Source organism: Callorhinchus milii, unplaced genomic scaffold (assembly GCF_018977255.1).
Source record: "Callorhinchus milii isolate IMCB2004 unplaced genomic scaffold, IMCB_Cmil_1.0 Scaffold4, whole genome shotgun sequence".
Lineage (NCBI taxonomy): Eukaryota > Metazoa > Chordata > Chondrichthyes > Chimaeriformes > Callorhinchidae > Callorhinchus > Callorhinchus milii.
In genome coordinates this window covers 18,316,650-18,334,087 of record NW_024704745.1, presented here as the reverse complement: position 1 = coordinate 18,334,087, position 17,438 = coordinate 18,316,650, and the positions used below count along the sequence as shown (strand labels likewise).

At 38.7% G+C, this 17,438-nt stretch overlaps 1 protein-coding gene across 7 annotated transcripts in view; it reads right to left on the bottom strand.

The window, feature by feature from the left end:
• glra2 (glycine receptor, alpha 2) overlaps positions 1-17,438 on the bottom strand; it is an 81,055-nt gene that overhangs the window by 16,527 nt on the left and 47,090 nt on the right. For all 7 annotated transcript variants that reach the window (XM_007891638.2, XM_007891637.2, XM_007891639.1 and 4 more), the window contains 2 exons: positions 14,805-15,019; positions 6,141-6,290 (listed from right to left, as the gene is read on the bottom strand). In XM_007891638.2, the coding sequence (XP_007889829.1) occupies positions 6,141-6,290; positions 14,805-15,019 (365 nt within the window). The remainder of the gene's footprint in view (positions 1-6,140; positions 6,291-14,804; positions 15,020-17,438) is intronic.

The following is a 17,438-nucleotide window of genomic DNA, read 5'->3' as shown; positions in this document are numbered from 1 at the left end:
ACATTTTTTGGGGGCGGGTTGAGGAGGGATGAATCTTGCAAAAAGCTTTGATTTGTTCGAAACACAAGGATTAATATTAGTAATGCTCACAAGAGTGCCTATGGCTACTCAAAGGGCCATCTGTGCATTGCACGCATGCATACAATGGCGAGTCTGCATTGGAAGTGGTGGGGAGGGGGTTGAGGGTGAGTTGTTCACTCCCAAAAGTTGTCGAATTAAAGAGAGGCTTGGATTGTACTTTAGGCAATGTAATATCTATTGGCTTTGATAATTTTCACATCACATCCCGCAGTTTTCTCTGGGGTCTAATTATTCCCCATTACTATCAGTCCCATTTTTGTACAGCGGGGTCTAAAATGTAGTATTTTCATTAGGTAACTGGAATCTGTGTCACGCCAATTTGTGGGAGCTCTACTCCAACCCAATCTCCTTCGAAAACGGATATATACAAGCCTTGAGAAACAGTTGTCTCAAAGAGCATGAGTGTTGATGACACAATGGCCTAAAATATTGGGAGAGCCAACACTTGGTGAGTTTCAAATCTACAAGTTGCTGAGCTATTCCTTTCAGTTTTTGTGTGAATCTGCCCCTCAAGATGCTCATGTTCTCCCCTCCCCCTAGTGGTCAATTGCAGTGTAGCGGTGTAAGACCTCTGGATCAGTACTTTCCTCTTGGTACCAGTTCATGTATGGCCCTAGGGATTATCAGAAACATACAGAAGATGTACATTCGAATATTTATTTAAAAATAAAGTACTGGTCTTCCTTTGACAAAAACAGTCAGCTCATGGACAATTGGGGTACAAACTTGCTTTTGAAATTAATTATAAAAATAATAATCCTTGCATTTTATATAATGGCTTATCGGGTCTTCGAGATGTTTCAAAGCGCTTCACAGAACATCAACAACAACAAAATTACATTTATAGAGGGCCTTTCATGATGGGAGGACTTCCCAAAGCACTGAACAGTCAGCTGTCGGGTCCCGGGCATGGGGAAGGGGTGGTGTAGGGGTGGGGGAAGGCAGAGAGGTGGGAGGGAGACCAAAGGCACGGTCGAAGAGAAGGGTCTTGAGACCGGCCTTGAAGGGAGTAAGCGAAGCGAAGGGACCATGGGATGGAGTTCCAGAGGGTTGGGGCAGAGAGCTTGAAAGCATTCTGTAAAACGTACTGTAAAAGTGAATTGACTATGAACTCAGTTCCTGAACTCAACTTCTCTGCATCCTGGGGAAATAAAGAGAAGACAGCAGGTCCTTTCCTTGAGGAAGAGAAGAAAAAATTGCAAGGGAAGATGTGTTTTAAAGCCACATTGTATATAATCACCCGCACAAAGACACACAAAATTCTAAGACCTATTGATGAAAGACTTTGGAGTCAATAAGTGACCTTTCGATGGAATGAGATTCAAATCAACAATCTGAGAAGGAAAAGTACACGGACAAGTAGAATTTGGAATTCTAATATTTTACTTGTGTTCGGATTAGATCACTAGTTGAAATCATCGTTGAATTGAATGCTCAATTTATAAGTAGTTTTGTAAACCCGAATGAGACTGCAGAAAGATTCATTTTGACATTGCAGCAAAGTAACTGCCAAAGTTGTACCAGGGAACACTTGTTAAACAGAAAATAACCAATGTTTTGACAAGTCGTGAATTTCCACAAAACACTCAGATCTGTTGAATAAAAAAGAATTGTGCCTTTGTATTCGTAATGAGTGACACATCATACGATGGCCTCATAATGCTGAACAATCAGACCAAACAGAAGCTCTATCCCTACCATTGTGACCCTTCTCGTAATATAACTGAATCTTCTTTATGTTTCTTGCATTATAAATTAGAGGATGGCACTGTTGGGAAAGTGACATCATGCAGGAAATTTAGAACAAACTGAAGGAAGTGAAAGCAAGGCAGCTACGTGTAGCCAGATGGAGCAATGGATGTTATACAAGTATACAGTATATTATAAATATAAATATATTAGATCCCAAGCATGAGATCTGTTTATTTTCTACTAAGGGGAGCGGAGTTCAAATATTTCAAAAGGCAAATAAAATCTGTGGACACATTAAACATGTTGTGTTTTTAAAGTTACTGTGCAACACAGTACAATTGTATTCTTTGGGAATTAAAACAAAAACTGAACCCAAACCACACTTAAATATACAATCAATTCACTTTACAGTATATTCTGTGAAGCGCTTTGAGACGTCTAGAATAAGTGAAAAGGGCTATAACAAATGCAAGCATTATTATTACTATGTGTCATCACAGACAACTCACTTCAACATGGGAATCTCACCATAATACAGTATTATTTGACTTAAGTTGTGCAATTAAATTTTAAAAAGAAAGATTTTATTTTTAAAATACTGAGTGTACTGAATTTTGCTCTGTTTTTAGGATACATATTTTAATATGTCTTGTGGGAGGATTTGACTCATGTTACAAAATCATGAACCCTAGTCAATGAACAATAGCAGCGTTATCACAGCCAATAATCCCATCCCCATCCAACATCCCACACTCACTTTTTGGAGTAGGTCATTTTACATCATTCACATGCCAGAACCATGATTGCTCTTTCCCATCAAGTGGAGTGTCTAAGCTGCTTGAGAAATGATTAGATCACAAGATGCATTCTTCATTGAATGCCCAATTTATAAATATCATTTCAAAAACTGGATTGTAACGGGTGAGACAATAGAAGGATTCATTTTAACGCCGTAGGAAAAATCCCACCAGGGGACACTGCAACCATATTGAAGGAATGAAGTTAACAAAGAACCCGGCCTGCCTTCCACTTTAATATACAACATCAACAAATAACATCTGTATAGCGCCTTTCATGTCAGGAGCTGGACAGCCAGGGATCCACAGGTGGTTGGCATCAGGAAGGGTGGATGACGGGAGGGTAGGGATAGGAGGATGACTGAAGGCATGGTTGAAGAGGAGGGACTTGAAATGGGTCTTGAAGGAGGTACGGGATGGGGTGATGTGGATGGATTGTGGGATAGAGGCAGAGAGGCTGACGGCCTGCCCGCCAATGGTGGAGCAGGCAAGGTGTGGGGACATGAAGCAGGCCAGAGCCAGCTGAGCGGAGGGAGTGAACAGGTTGGTAAGGCGATTAGGAGGTCACCGAGGTAGGGAAGAGCAAGGCCATGGGGGGCTTTTAAGGTGAGTACCAGGATCTTGAGCTCTATCCTCTGAGTGATGGGGAGCCAGTGGAGTCGGGCGAGGATGGGAGTGATAGAGTCGTGGAGCCTGGTGTGGGAGAGCACATAGGCTGCAGAGTTCTGGATGATCCGCAGCCTGTGATGGGAGGAGTTGGGGAGGCCGATAAGCAGGGAGTCATAAAAGTCAAACTGCAAAGAACTACATGAAAATCAATGGTAGAAATATTTCACTAAAAGGCATCTTCCATTACTGAGCCTCACATTTTAATCTTGTGTTCTTATAGATAATTCTTACAGATAATAAAAGTGAAATTGGGAATGGAACTGAGAATGGCATTCATTTCTCTTGTGTGCATTTCATTAACAAATTATAGAAATTGCTAGTCCACTTCTAACTAATAAAATGTATCAATAAACCTCCTCTCTCCCCACTTTGAAAGTCTGACTTGACTTACTTCTTCAACCACGTTTTCAGTTAACCCTCAACCCTCACCGCTCAATTCAGCTTCCCCCCACCTCTCGGTTCAGGTCCCCAGACAATTGCATAAAACACTTTAAGACATCTGCCCAATACAATGTAACGTGTATTGTAGGTCTTCAAAAGTGCAGCTGAGATTAGGACTACATTTTAATGCAATTTAACTAGATCCCAAGCATGAGATCTGTTTATTTTCTACTAAGGGAGCAGAGTTCAAATATTTCAGAAGGCAAATGAATCTGTAGAAACATAAAACGTGTTGCATTATTAACGTTGCCTCAACACAGTATAATTGTGTTCTTTGGGAATTAAAACAAAAACTGAACCCAAACCACACTTAATTTTTGCCCACAAAATATACAGTCTGTTCACTTTACAGTATATTCTGTCTAGCACTTTGAAACATCTCGAAGATGTGATAAGGCACCATATCAAATGCAAGGAATATTATGATAATTATTATTAAATAACAGTTATTAGTGAATACCACAATTTCAACTCCATTATCCTGATCCAAATGATAAATATATGGACTCGATGGGGCAGTGGGTTCGTTGTTGGTCTTTCACCTCTGACACCTGGATTTGAATTCACCCCAATTGAAAGTATAGTAAAGAGCTGTTTATCTGTATGATTTGGCAATGCCCCAAATTGTTGACAACAATGCAGACAAATTGGCATGAAATTGCATTTCATTTGCATTTAAAGTGATAAATACACATTTGTACTGCTGGGCAAAAACAATGCCAAGCTGGAATGTACTCAAACACCTTTGACACAGGATGGTACATTTCAACTGAACACACAGATTCACCTCTGAATTTCTTTTAACGTGCATTCAGGACCCTGGCTGTGCGGGGTTGCTCACAACAGTCCCAACACACAGATAGGATGAAAGTTATTTAAAGGCCTTTTTTCCTTCACAATTTGAGAATTATATGAGCTGTCAGGAAAATGACCTCAGGACTGTGCTCATTTCTCCCTGACACTGAGCTCTTAGCTTGCCACTGTAGCACAGTAAGATGCTTCAGTTCATAATGATTCCATAATTGAAATGTTCAAAATCATAAACCCAGATAATTGAAAGGAATCTAAAATATCAAAGTTACTCCATGGTGTAAGTCAGTGTCAGTCTCATTACTTTTGACATTAATAGTGAACAGCATGTCTTTTGTCTTCCTTTAAGGGTTTTCTTCCAAGGCACAAAATAAATACAATACTCGCAAGAATAACTGTTCTATCATCAGTCTCGTCATTCAACCCTCAAAGGTTCAATAATGTAAGCTGTTTGGCTCAGACTTCACAATTCAAAAACTGGAATTCGCATTCATTTTTTATAAATTTATATGCGATGCATGGAGCAACATATCTGTCATGTTGGAACATCTTTTGTACATCAAAGAAAAACTCTGTGGAATAGACCAGGAATGTCCTGGTACTTTATTTCTGGAATATGAGTGGCGGATTTCAGCATCTCTGGAAAGCCCAGCCAAATGGGAATTTGCCTGAACCTGGCAGCAAAGGTAAAGGTTGAAACACAGGTTTCTTCATTGCTACTGGAGTTTATATCCATAGTACCAGCTTTAGCAACAACAACAACAAAATTACATTTGTGTAGCGCCTTTCATGTCAGGAAGACGTCCCAAAGCACTGGACAGTCAGCGATAGGCACCCGAGTTGGTGGTTGGGATCAGGAGGGGTGGCGGGAGGGTCGACAATACGAGTGTGACTGAAGACAAGCTTGAAGAGGAGGATCTTGAGGTGGATCTTGAAGGAGGCAAAGGAGGGGCCGAGGTGGAGGGACTGTGGGGTGGAGTTCCAGAGGGTGGGGGCAGAGATGTTGAAGGTGTGCCCACCAATGGGGCGGCCAAGGTGGGGGACATGAAGCAGGCTGGAGCCCGCTGAGCGGAGGGAGCGGATAGGTTGGTAGGGGGTTAGGAGATCACAGAAGTAGGGGGATCAAGGCCATGGCAAGGCTTTGAAGGTGAAGACCAGGATCTTGAATTGTATCGTCTGTATGATGAGGAGGCAATGGAGAGGGGCGAGGATCAGGGTGATAGGGTCGGGGAGCCTGGTGCAGGAGAGGTCCAGCAGGTTCTGAAACCTTGCCTAAGTGATCATTCCTCATGTCTGAGCTCAGACAGTCAGAGTACAATTGTGTTCTTTGGGAAGTAAAACAAAAACTGAACCCAAAACAACCCTTAACCTTTCTTTTCGACCGCGCCTTTGGTCACCTTCCTCCCCCTCTCCCTGGCTCAGTCCCGGGATCCGTTACTGTAAAGCGCTCTGAGATGCCGTCCGGCGTGGAGGGCGCTATATAAATCCAAGTTGTTGTTGTTAACCAACGGATATTAGTGAATACCACAATTTCAACTGCATTATCCTCATCAAAATGACAAACATATAGACTGAGTGGTGCAGTGGGTTCCACGCTGGTTCTTCACCTCTGACATAATTTTACTGCAATGTAGCTGTGAAATCATTTACCTTATTTTGTCTTCTCTGCCTTCTTCTCAGGCGCAGAAACTCCTTGTGCTGGCGTGAAACAAAGTTGACAGCGGCATATTCCAACAAAGCAGCAAAGACAAAGAGAAGACACACTGCCATCCAAATGTCAATGGCCTTGACGTATGAGACCTGGATGAAACACAATGCTTTAGCAAAAGGTAGAATACTGAGGAAGCAATACATTGACAAAAAGGTCATCTGCAACAACCCAACCATGACTTTCCAATCTATACGAGATACATGTTAATTAAAACAGCTAGAGAACCTGTATGTTAATAGTGCCTTAAATGGTCTCAAGGTGCTTCACAGAAATTATGTCAAGTGCAACAACTGTATTAGTTTTCAAACTAATCCATGATTACAAGATTTGCAATGAATGAAGTTGGGAACAAATTGAACAATTGCTCTGTGTCTTGGAATGAAAAGTTGATAGTGCCCAGAAATGGTGAATTGTTATTCAGTACAAGTCAGCTATGTATATGAGGGAATAGAAAGCACATAGGATAGTTCCATGAGTGAAATTCCTCTGGTTGGTAAATTTACTCAACCCTTGTGGCATGTTGTCATTACCAAGCAGTATAATTTCTTGCTTATTCTATCACATTATAACAATAATAATAATCCTTACATATGTTATAGTGCCTTTTACATTGGGAGGCGGTCTCAATACGATTCACAGGAAATACTGTAAAGTGGAATGTATTTTGTTTGAGAATGCAGCAGCCAATTTTGTGCACAGCAATGTCTTTCAAACAGCCATGAACAACACATTTTATTTGGGGGATTGTTGGCCAGAACAACCAGAGCAACTCCCTTTATCTTTTCGAACAGTGCCATGGGATCTTTAATATCCACCTGAACATACAGGTGGGGCCTCGATTTAACATCTCATTCGAAGAACGGCACTTCTGACAATGCAGAATCGCACTGAAGGGTCAGCCTAGACTATATGGATTCCAACATTAATTTCAAACCTTTCAGAGTCTCAGCTCTAGGGACAAGTACCAAGGAAGGACACAGGGATAAAATTAACCTAAAAGAATCTCATACATAAGACTGATCATAGTGAGCGATAGAGATTGAATACCATTCATATTTCTTTACTATGATGACATACAATGTGATGAGCAGTGCTGATTACTTTGGGCTTTTGTATCAGGACACTCTTGTTCTCAATTCAAATGGTTTCTTTTACAGAAATAAGCATTTGAAAATAAAATAAAACCTTTTTCTGAATATGTTGCTTTCACATATAGCAAGCCATAGGTCATCTACTCTTTTGTCTGTAAAAATAATCCATAATTATTAATACATCCTAGTGTGTGATTAATATATATTTTTAGTCATTTGATAATTATAGGTCTTGAATAAAACAGTATTTATTAAATTTTGTAGTTGTGCCTTCAAATACAATGTCACTCATAGCAAAATCCAGCAAAGAACTATATCAAATGTAAGGATTATTGTTAATATTAAGCAACGAATACAGTAACCTATTAGAGTTGTTGTGTAATATTTTTCATTGAGGTGCATTACTGTCTTGTTATATATTCTGCAGCAAGTGTAATATCGTATTCTATATAGAAATGTGGTGGAAATGTAATATGAGATTTGATAATTATTACTGGAAATAATTATTACACCACATGCTACAATATTGCTCCATACATTCATCGCCCTTTACTTAAATCTGTATGTACCTTTCATGTTTTCCATTTAGTATTTCCCCATTATGTTTTTTCTTTAGATAGTGGTCGTGTCGTGTCAGACAGGGGCAGATGGCCAGCTTCCACATGTGAACCATATGCTTTGGCCAAAAGTATTATTGGGAATTGTCATTCCAGCTGATTCAGAGGAATAGCACATAAATTAAGAATAACACATAAATTATAGAATAATACTAAACAAATAATACTGAACTGTGCAGTTATGTTATGTAGTGTGAACCACTTAAGAGCAAATAATGGAACCATAAACAACTATGATGGCATAACATTTATGATAAAAACTTGTTCCATTTTGCAACAAAAGCACCAGTATTCCTGAACGTAACACATTTCATGCTTTAGATGGTTAGAATGCAGTCAGGAAGTGAATCCCAAAATAGACATCTCAAATGTAACCCGGATTTGCTCCTGGAGATGTCAGCTACCCAGAAGTGGATTAACTTAAGGAAGGACATTGAGGCATAGAGGTTAACGTTTAGCTATTCGACTCCTGTGAGTTAACAGATTCAACTGTCCTGTTTGTCACATAGGATCATCAGAGAACCTCAGATCATAGCAGGCAAGTTGTACAAATAAAATCTATCAACAGCTGTAAAATGAATGACCAATTTTATCAGGTGGATTGCTGACTAGAACATAGCGTTATAAGATATTTAATATTAACATTCACCTAAACAGGCAGACAAGACGTTGGTTGCATTCTCATTCTAAGGTCAGCACATCCAATAACGCAGCATTTCCACAGTACTGCATTAGAGTGTCAGCCAAGATCGTAAACTCAGTCCTGAGGAGGGGCTGACCCAGAAGCAAGAGTGCTCCCAAATCAACCAAGATGCCATTTTTGACTTAAATCTATAAGACTGCCCTGAATTCTGGCAAATCCTTAAATTCAGTTGTCGATTTGAAGTTCATTAATTGTTAAGAATTTGGAAAATCATCTTCCAAGTGAATCCCAATTATTCTGAATTGAAAACATTTCCACAATTTTCTTTGTACAAGTTAAAAATTTTAAGACAAAATAGTTCTACTCTGGGTGAAATTTTAGACATTAGAATTGCACAGCAATGCAAACAGGAAATATTTGTCTTTTGGTGAACTCCCAAAGTCAGACCTGTCAAGTCTCTCTCATTAGGAGTGACACTCACTCATCTTGGTTTAAATTCAGAGCCTATTTTGAAGCATGTCACCATTAAAAATAAACACCGCTGTATTTGTTTAAATAGTTTTGCAGCCTGTCTTACTCTTTTATGATCATCAATTTCATCCTTAAAATGCTGACCGCGCTGTCAAAAGCTTAGTCCTTGTTAATGAGGTGATTTTCTTTGAGTCATGTGTTCTGTGAAGCAGAAATGCCACTTCCAATAATTCCAGTAATTCCAATCCCAGAACAGTAATTTCAATTTGCTGCTTGATACAAACAGATTGATTTAAATTCCATTTTACTGAATCCTCTTCCCCTCCCCTCCACGTATTTGGTGAACACATAATAGAAATTCTGCTCTGGTGACTCGGATGCTGAAATGAATGTAATCCACCTGGTTAAATCCAAATCTCAGAAATTCATCAACAGGGAGGAGAAGGAGGAAAGTGACAGGAATTAAATGTTTCTCTAAGGATTGGTTGCATCGCTCTGAATAACAATGAATCCTAGCGCGTGGAATAACTCACATATTTAGTACAATAAGTGCCAATGATTGGGCATGTTACATTTAATTAAAAGGTCTCCCAGACATTGATCCATCTAAGAAGATTTTGACTGCAATTTGAAAGCATCTCCAGTTTTAATGGGAAATATGTCTCTGATGTACACTGAACTCCTGATTATAAGGAGCTGTCTTATATAATCATACTGTCAATATCCCTGACCGTTCCCATGCAAAATGTGAATAAGGATCCCCCTTTTACTTCATCACTTGCTTATAATATATAGAGTTGCATTCTGTACACCCCAGTAAGTAAAATATTGGATATATCATTGGACTCAATTTAAGGAAAAGTTCACCCTCGATCTTTTTTTCCTTTTTTAGCCAGGCGAGTGGTAGGCTGTTCTGCCTATTGTGGCAAGGTCTTTGTGAGTGAAAATTTTAGACCTTGCCTTCTGTGAGGTTCCACTTGATTGTTATTGCCTGAGTGATTCACGTTGTTGTTCGAGACGTCTCAAAGCGCTTTATACTGTAAAGTGAATTGACTTTATTTTGTGGGAGAAATGCGGCAGCCAATTTCACACAGCAGTGTCCCACAAACAGTCATGGATTGAGTGACCAAATTATTATTATTATTTTTTTTTGGAGGGATTATTACCCCTGGAAAAGCGATCCGCTAATCGACTAACAACCAGGTTCCTACTTACTGCTAGGTAAACAGAAGCTTGTGGAGTAAGGAAACTTGCCCAATGTTTCGCACTGCCCGGGAACTAAACCCAGATCATCTCGCTTGCAAGGCGAGTGCTCTAACCACTAAACTACAGGACTCCACAGGATATATTGTAAAGAAAAATTGGCATGGTTATTGGTAATGTTTGAGTAACAAAGCTTGTCCTATTGCTCAAGTTACTTTTAAATATATTTTCCATGTCATAATGTGTTAGCTCACAATTTAGAAAACCAGTCAGCAAGCAGGTAGGACTTTCCATACACCTACTGGCAGTCCAGAGGTTTAAGCAACTCCATATGAAATTCCAAACAAAAGTTACCTAAGATGACTGAAAATCTGATTAAATCTTTTCCATGATGTTTCTCTTGCAGAACAGTAAAGCAGTACTCTGGTGACCTGCAAATTTCTAAGATCAAAGATTTATCATTTTGGTTTATTTGTGGACTGGTTGCTTCAGTGAGTTCAACATTGTTCTTTTACCTCTGGGGGCTGAGTTTGGATCCAGTCAAAGAAAAATGGATTGAAAATGCCTACTTTCTATGTGAATTGCATTTGGACAACCTTAACCGAACACCTAGTGGGCATGGCACCATAGCATAAAAATCCCTCCAATGTAACACACATCACCAATTCCGCTCAGAGGATGGCTGGTGGGGGAAATGTGTAAATACATGTGTATTGGATGATGTTCTGAGATTGGAATTAACACAGACTGTGAGACAGAATGAAAGGAGCTTTATTCTACAGTTGGACTGGGCTGTGACATCTTTCACTTCAATAAGCACAAACAAATCACTTTCCTCAACTTGCACTCAGAGATCTCCAAGCCTTGGCTCTTGCCACCCTTCACTTACTACCTTTTGGGATTAGGTGAATAGGGCATGACCCACAGAGGGAAAGAAAACGTGCACTCCATTCCAGATACAAGGCAAATTTCCATGCATATGTGGAACTCTCAGTAATTTGGCTTGGATACTCTGAATGTGATGATGAATGTCCATGTGTGGCTGATAAATCCCCCCCAAAACTTTAAAAGACCCAATTTATATGCATACTTTTTTAATCTGCTGATATCAGGGTATCAAGACCACCTGACAAAGCCTGTTTGGCTAGATTCCATGCTATGCTTGCTATGCCTTGAATTGACAGCAAATACAAAATCTGAGCCACTGCACCGTTACTGTGAGTGCATTAAAAAGGTGAGCATGGGAAGAGTCTGAGGGCCCCAATCATTTTGATACATGAAGCAATTGTTAAGAGAATAAAAAAAAGCTACCAGTTCTTTACTGGATAAACTCAGAGAATCCAGGATCTCACTAACTGGTAGGCAAAAGCCACAAGCCCATAAGGCCTGGTTTTACATCATTGAATACGGCATCAGAGATATCCAACGTGATAAATATTGAATGCCCTGTTAAAGTGATCCTATTATTTCAGAAGTGGAAGAGAAGGAGCTTGTTATAAAGGCTATGGATGAGGTGGAGGATTTTAATTGTGCAGTAGGGCCTAATTATTTTTCATGGTGACTGCTTCAAGTCGTTCAAATGAGAGAGCAGCTATTTGGAAAACACTTTTTCTTCAAGACTGCTTTATTATTGATAGGAATGGTTTGATATAACAACACTAAGGCATGTGGAGAGTCTGGAGTTGTTGCTTAGTAACCTGCCACTATCCTGAGTGTATGCACTGAGAATTCCTCACAAAATGATCTTTTCAGATGCTTGCTGCATAAATCTACGACTGTTTGTGGGACATTGCTGTGCGCAATTGGCTGCCGCGTTGTCCACAAATATACAGTCAATTCACTTAACAGTGTGTTCTGTGAAGCACTTTGGGACGTCCTCCCGACGTGAAAAGCGCTATATCAAATGCAAGGATTATTATTATTATTATTATAAAAAGGAAAGTAGGAACAATCGGAACAGAGGCTGTTTTGTCAGTTCCTAATCCATTACATCTATGTCCTCCCACTCAAAATCTCATAACTGGATATATTTAGAAATGAATTGATAAAACCCCTTCAGACCCAATTAATCTTCATTTTAATTGGTTGAACATTCTGATGCAAATTGTTAATATAATATTGAAGCTTGTATTTGATTTAGAGCCTTTCATGTTGGGAGGATGTCTCAGTGCTTCACAGGATTTACTGTAAAGTGGAGTAAAGGTGTATTTTGTAAGTCAACTAACATTCGAGAAAGTGAAAGTGGACTTTTAAAAGGAAAAGATCTGAATGCTGCTATGATTGGTTTAAAAACTATTACTGTATTCTGTGACAAACATCTTTATAACATGGATTAGATCTGTATTTTTTGAATAATAACAAAATTAATAATACGACTCTCTTATCGAAATTCAACCAATCAATACTTCAGCTGAACGATTGCAGTCGGGGATAATTCCATAGGACCTGTTGCTTCTCAGTTAGTTACGAAAATTCAAAGGAAGAAAGAGCACTGGGAGGATGAACAAAATGATAACCGTCTTGAAACCTGGAAATATTGTGTCAGGAATATTTTCCACCGTGAGTGTGGGATGGAAACGTCTATTGAAGCAGTACAGAAATCAACTGATTGCTTGTAATAAAGTAGCCTGTTAGTTAGAGCTCCATTCTACAGCACAGGGACACTAACAAAAGTTTTAATGAGCACAAATCATACGATCATTTTAATTGACTAAAAGGTTGTTTCTCAATCAAATAAATGTGGTTTCTAAATCAATATGTTCTTCTCAGCTCTGATATGCCTTTGGGTACAAAGTTACAATATTATAATTGAATCGAATATACGGTACTTTTAAATAGGGATTTCCTTAAAAAGAAATCTGAGGTCCGATATTCTACCCAGTCTTAGTTTGTAAGACAATGTTGATTTAAAATTCTGCAGAATTGTGAAAAAATCATAAATGAAGTTTCAATTTGGAAGCCAGCTCTTTTGAAAGTACTGGTTTCTAAATTAAGACTGAATTTAAGAATTTTCCACAATTCTCTGATATCGAGATAATATTTAATATTTAATAGGCTAAGATTAGATAACAAATCGGGCCTTTGAGCCATGTAAATGGGGGTTCTTTCCAATAACCAGAAACATGTCGTGCCAATTGCATTTAGTTCTGGAGAATGCCATTCTAATGGGATACCTAACTTCATTAAGATATAGTACACATTACTATGTTGTTGTTGTTGTATTAGATACTAATATTGCAGTGTAATTTACAACATTAATTGTATTAGGCAAATTGAGTTTGTTCTATCACAGTAGAGAACATAATTTTCCCTCCCTAGGTGCTAAGCATTCTAGTGGCATGGTTATGGAGAGGAAGTGAGGGGGAGGGGGGAAATTCAAAAAATAGCTAAATAATATTTACTTTATCTGTGCATCCTTCGGCTGTTTGTAGAACATTGCTGTGTGTAAATTGGTTTGCCTCTAAATACACAGTCACTACACTTGACAGCAATTATATGTGAAGCACTCTGAAACATCTCAACATTATTGGCAATATATTAAATGAAGGTGTTATTTATATGATTATTATAACTATTAAACAGGAAGAAATGGACAAAAAACCCTTCATGAATGGGAAAGGCTATTAATTTGTACTATGCAGTTTGTTATTATTAAAATCAATAGTTTTAGAATGGCGTATTACCCATAGCTACAACATAATGTTATCTGTAAACCATTTTTTTCAGGATTGATCCCCGTGCCCTGGAATCTGGCAATATTCTTTACCTTCGTAATCTACGACATGCCAGAATTTTATCAACACTATAAAATTGAGATATATTGCCTCTAGCATGGTTTGAACCTGAGTGTACCTCGTTCTACCATTTAGTAAAATAAACAGCTCTCAACACTGCGAAAACGATAACATTAATGTTTCAGGCTCTTTGTAATTACAGCTCAAGATCTATAAATTGCACTTTGGTATTATGTTTAACTGTTTCCAAATTGTTTATCTGATTTTAATTAAAAATGAACTCCTGAGATTTGTTTGATTTAGTGTACTTAATATTAGTTTAATATTCTTTGCGTGGGAGCAGTGCATTTTTTGAGTATGGTCACAAACACGAGGAACCAGTAGAATATAAAGTATGTAAAAAAAATCACACTTCTTCTTTAGATTTGACACATTAGAGCTTTTCTCTCTGGATATGGGACAATGGAGAAGGGATTTGATAGTGGTGTTTAAACTTCTGAAAGGATCTGATAAAGTGGACATGAATAGAGTGTTCTCATTTGTTTGTGAGTCGAAAACAAATTAACATAATATAATATTATTGCTATCAGATCTAAAAGGGAGTTCTGGAGTAAAATCTTTATGCAAAGGGTGGTGAAAGCCAATAGGGTCAAAAGGTTTCCTTTGGGAAAAAAGGCCCTATTTTAAAGGCAAGGATTATTATTATTTTTACAAGGTTTTAGTTGCAGAGTAAATTGACATGATATATTTCTTGAGCAGAAGGAGTCTCTATTTGTGACTTGAAGTCATTATTGACAACTCCAGTTAGAAATCTCAGCAATTAGAAATCTTAACAATGCCTCACCTTTGGAAGCGAAGCTCGAGATCCAGAACTCTGTGTAGTCATTGTCAGCACTGTTGTGATTCCCAGAGCTACTCTGGCTGGAGCTGCATCCATGTTAATCCAAAACGATACCCAGGACAGAATGACGATCAGTAGACTTGGAATGTACATCTGGATTAAATAATATCCCATCTGTCTTTCCAAATGAAATTTCACTTCAATGCAAGTAAATTTCCCTGTTAAAGAAAAAAACATTCTCAATAAAATAGTTTTTTTTTAACATATTTCATGAAAGGTTTAGTGCATTTCATATGTAAGCTCTTATATATTTCCCTTGGTGTTGAAGCTTACACATGTTTCATCACTAATTGCTCTGTTGTTAATAAGACATGCAGTTAGGAAGGCGTGGGCGATGCGGAGCGGAACAGGTGGCAGAGGAATGTGTGAGACCTGGGGCTGTGGGGGGTTATTGACAGGGAGGGTGGGAATATGGATGAGGGAGGAGAGGTTTAACCCCAGGATTTGGGGCCGGTGGGCCTTGCGATGGAAATGTGGGATGGGGCAGTCATGGTGGCTGCTGCTGGACAGCCAACAGTGAGTGCCATAATGAGCTCGACCGAGGATTCCTAGGCCTAGTTTGGAGCATTTTCATTTTCCACTTGGTGCAGCATGAGATGAACTACAGGAACACGAATTTGCACAAAATTGACACTTCTTCAGACGTAGAGGGGGAAGTAGGTAACTTAGTTGACTTTGATGCTTATGTGAGAATAAGCTGAACTGACAACTCAACTTTTCATCTTACACTTCAATGATCCTGTCAAGCCATAATCTGGCAAAACGGCACAAGTGTCTTTATTGCTTAAATGGCCTATTTCATCTTACAAAACAATTTGACAAGACAAAACAGCATTGTTTTTCCTACATAGTGAAGCATTGTAAAATGCATGTCATTTCTAAAATAATTCCAGAATCTTAACAGATTTTATCTTTGAAACTATTCACAGGCATTGTTGTTCTTAAAATTGTGGCAGATTGTATAGATTGGAGAATTTTAAATGGGCCCTGTCAATATTTTGTGTTGTAAGATGTTGTGAGAAAGCACTACATCTTTGAATGTTGCATTCTCCAACACCATTCCCATAAAAAAATATTAACAGTTATAACTTAACTCAATCAGGATATTATTGACTACTAACATAAATCAGCTACTAGGACAAAAACTAATGGGACTATTCCTAGTGACTGTTTAATGTATCCTTTTCGACCGTGTTTATAGACACCTCCCCACAGTCCCAACCCCACCCCTCACCGCCCGCTCAGAGTCAGTTTCTGCCACTGTTAAGCGTTCTGGAGGGCGCTATATAAGTCCAAATTGTTGTTGTATTAACATAGGTTCAACGGTTATAAAGCACTGCTACCATTTTCCTAGTTGCCTTGCAATTTTATGAGCTGGATACATTAATGAAAAGATGAAATGTTTAAGAAGTTTTACTGTAGTTAAATTTAATGCTACTTGATATTATTTACGTGATATTATTAACATTTTACATGATAATCAGATGCTGAACAATGCAAATTGAATACAATTGTACCTCAAGTTTAAATTTTGATGAGCTCAGAAATTTTATCATAGGAATAATTTTAACAATTAATGGGTGTTGGAGAAAATACACAACAAATGGCTTGGAGTTTTCAGATCTCTGATGATATGCAGATTATGGTTATCTCATTTTACTCGGTGTGAAGTTTCTTGTTTTAAAATGTTGGCGTTAAAGTTTTTGAACAGCTCAAGTGATTTGAAGAATTGGCTCTCTATTGTGGTGAGTGCCCTTTGCTATAAGCCTCAACTTACATTCATGTCAATCGAAAACAATCAACTGATCACATCCAGCTTCTCTCCAGGCATATTGCTGCGATTTCCCATTGCTGCTACTACTGTTCTGAATCATTCATATACCCACAGCTGATTTCCTTTCTAAACCATCCAACAGTATTTCTTAATAGTTCCCTTTGGAAATCTTTATCCCAACCATTGTGCCAAAGCACCGGTGTTTCTACCCCCCACCCCATTCCTGGTTTCAGCACATGATAACATAACAATCCTACCATTTGAACCAGGACCTAGTCACACCATTCAGATGTCACACAGTACAGGATTTACTTAAAGTGAATTGACTGTGTATTTTGAAGGTGAATGTTGCAGCCAATTTGCGCAGAGCAATATCTCACAAACATCCATGAAATGAATGACTTTTTTTAAAAAATCTGTGAGATTGTTGGCCAGGAGAGAAAGTGGCCAGTTTCTCTCCCTTTGAAATAGTGCCAACGATTGTGACTGAAGATTTCCATGTTCTCGATTGTGGGGAACAGAATATTTATGCAGCTAAAAATAGGATATTGGTTAACTCAATCGTTATCCTGTCAACCAGATTTAAGTGCTCCCTCTGGGGTTGAAATGTTTTTGGCCTGCTGGCACTAACCTCAATCTAGGACAATTTTGAAAAGAGGATTCAGACCAATATAGGCGGTGGATGGAAATATTCTTTGGGTGGCTGAGTAAAACTCAGTTAATGGGTTGATCCCCTGTAATATGAGCTTGACTGACAGATCTATTTGCCAATCTGGGGTGAGGACGCACTGTGCGTCATAGAT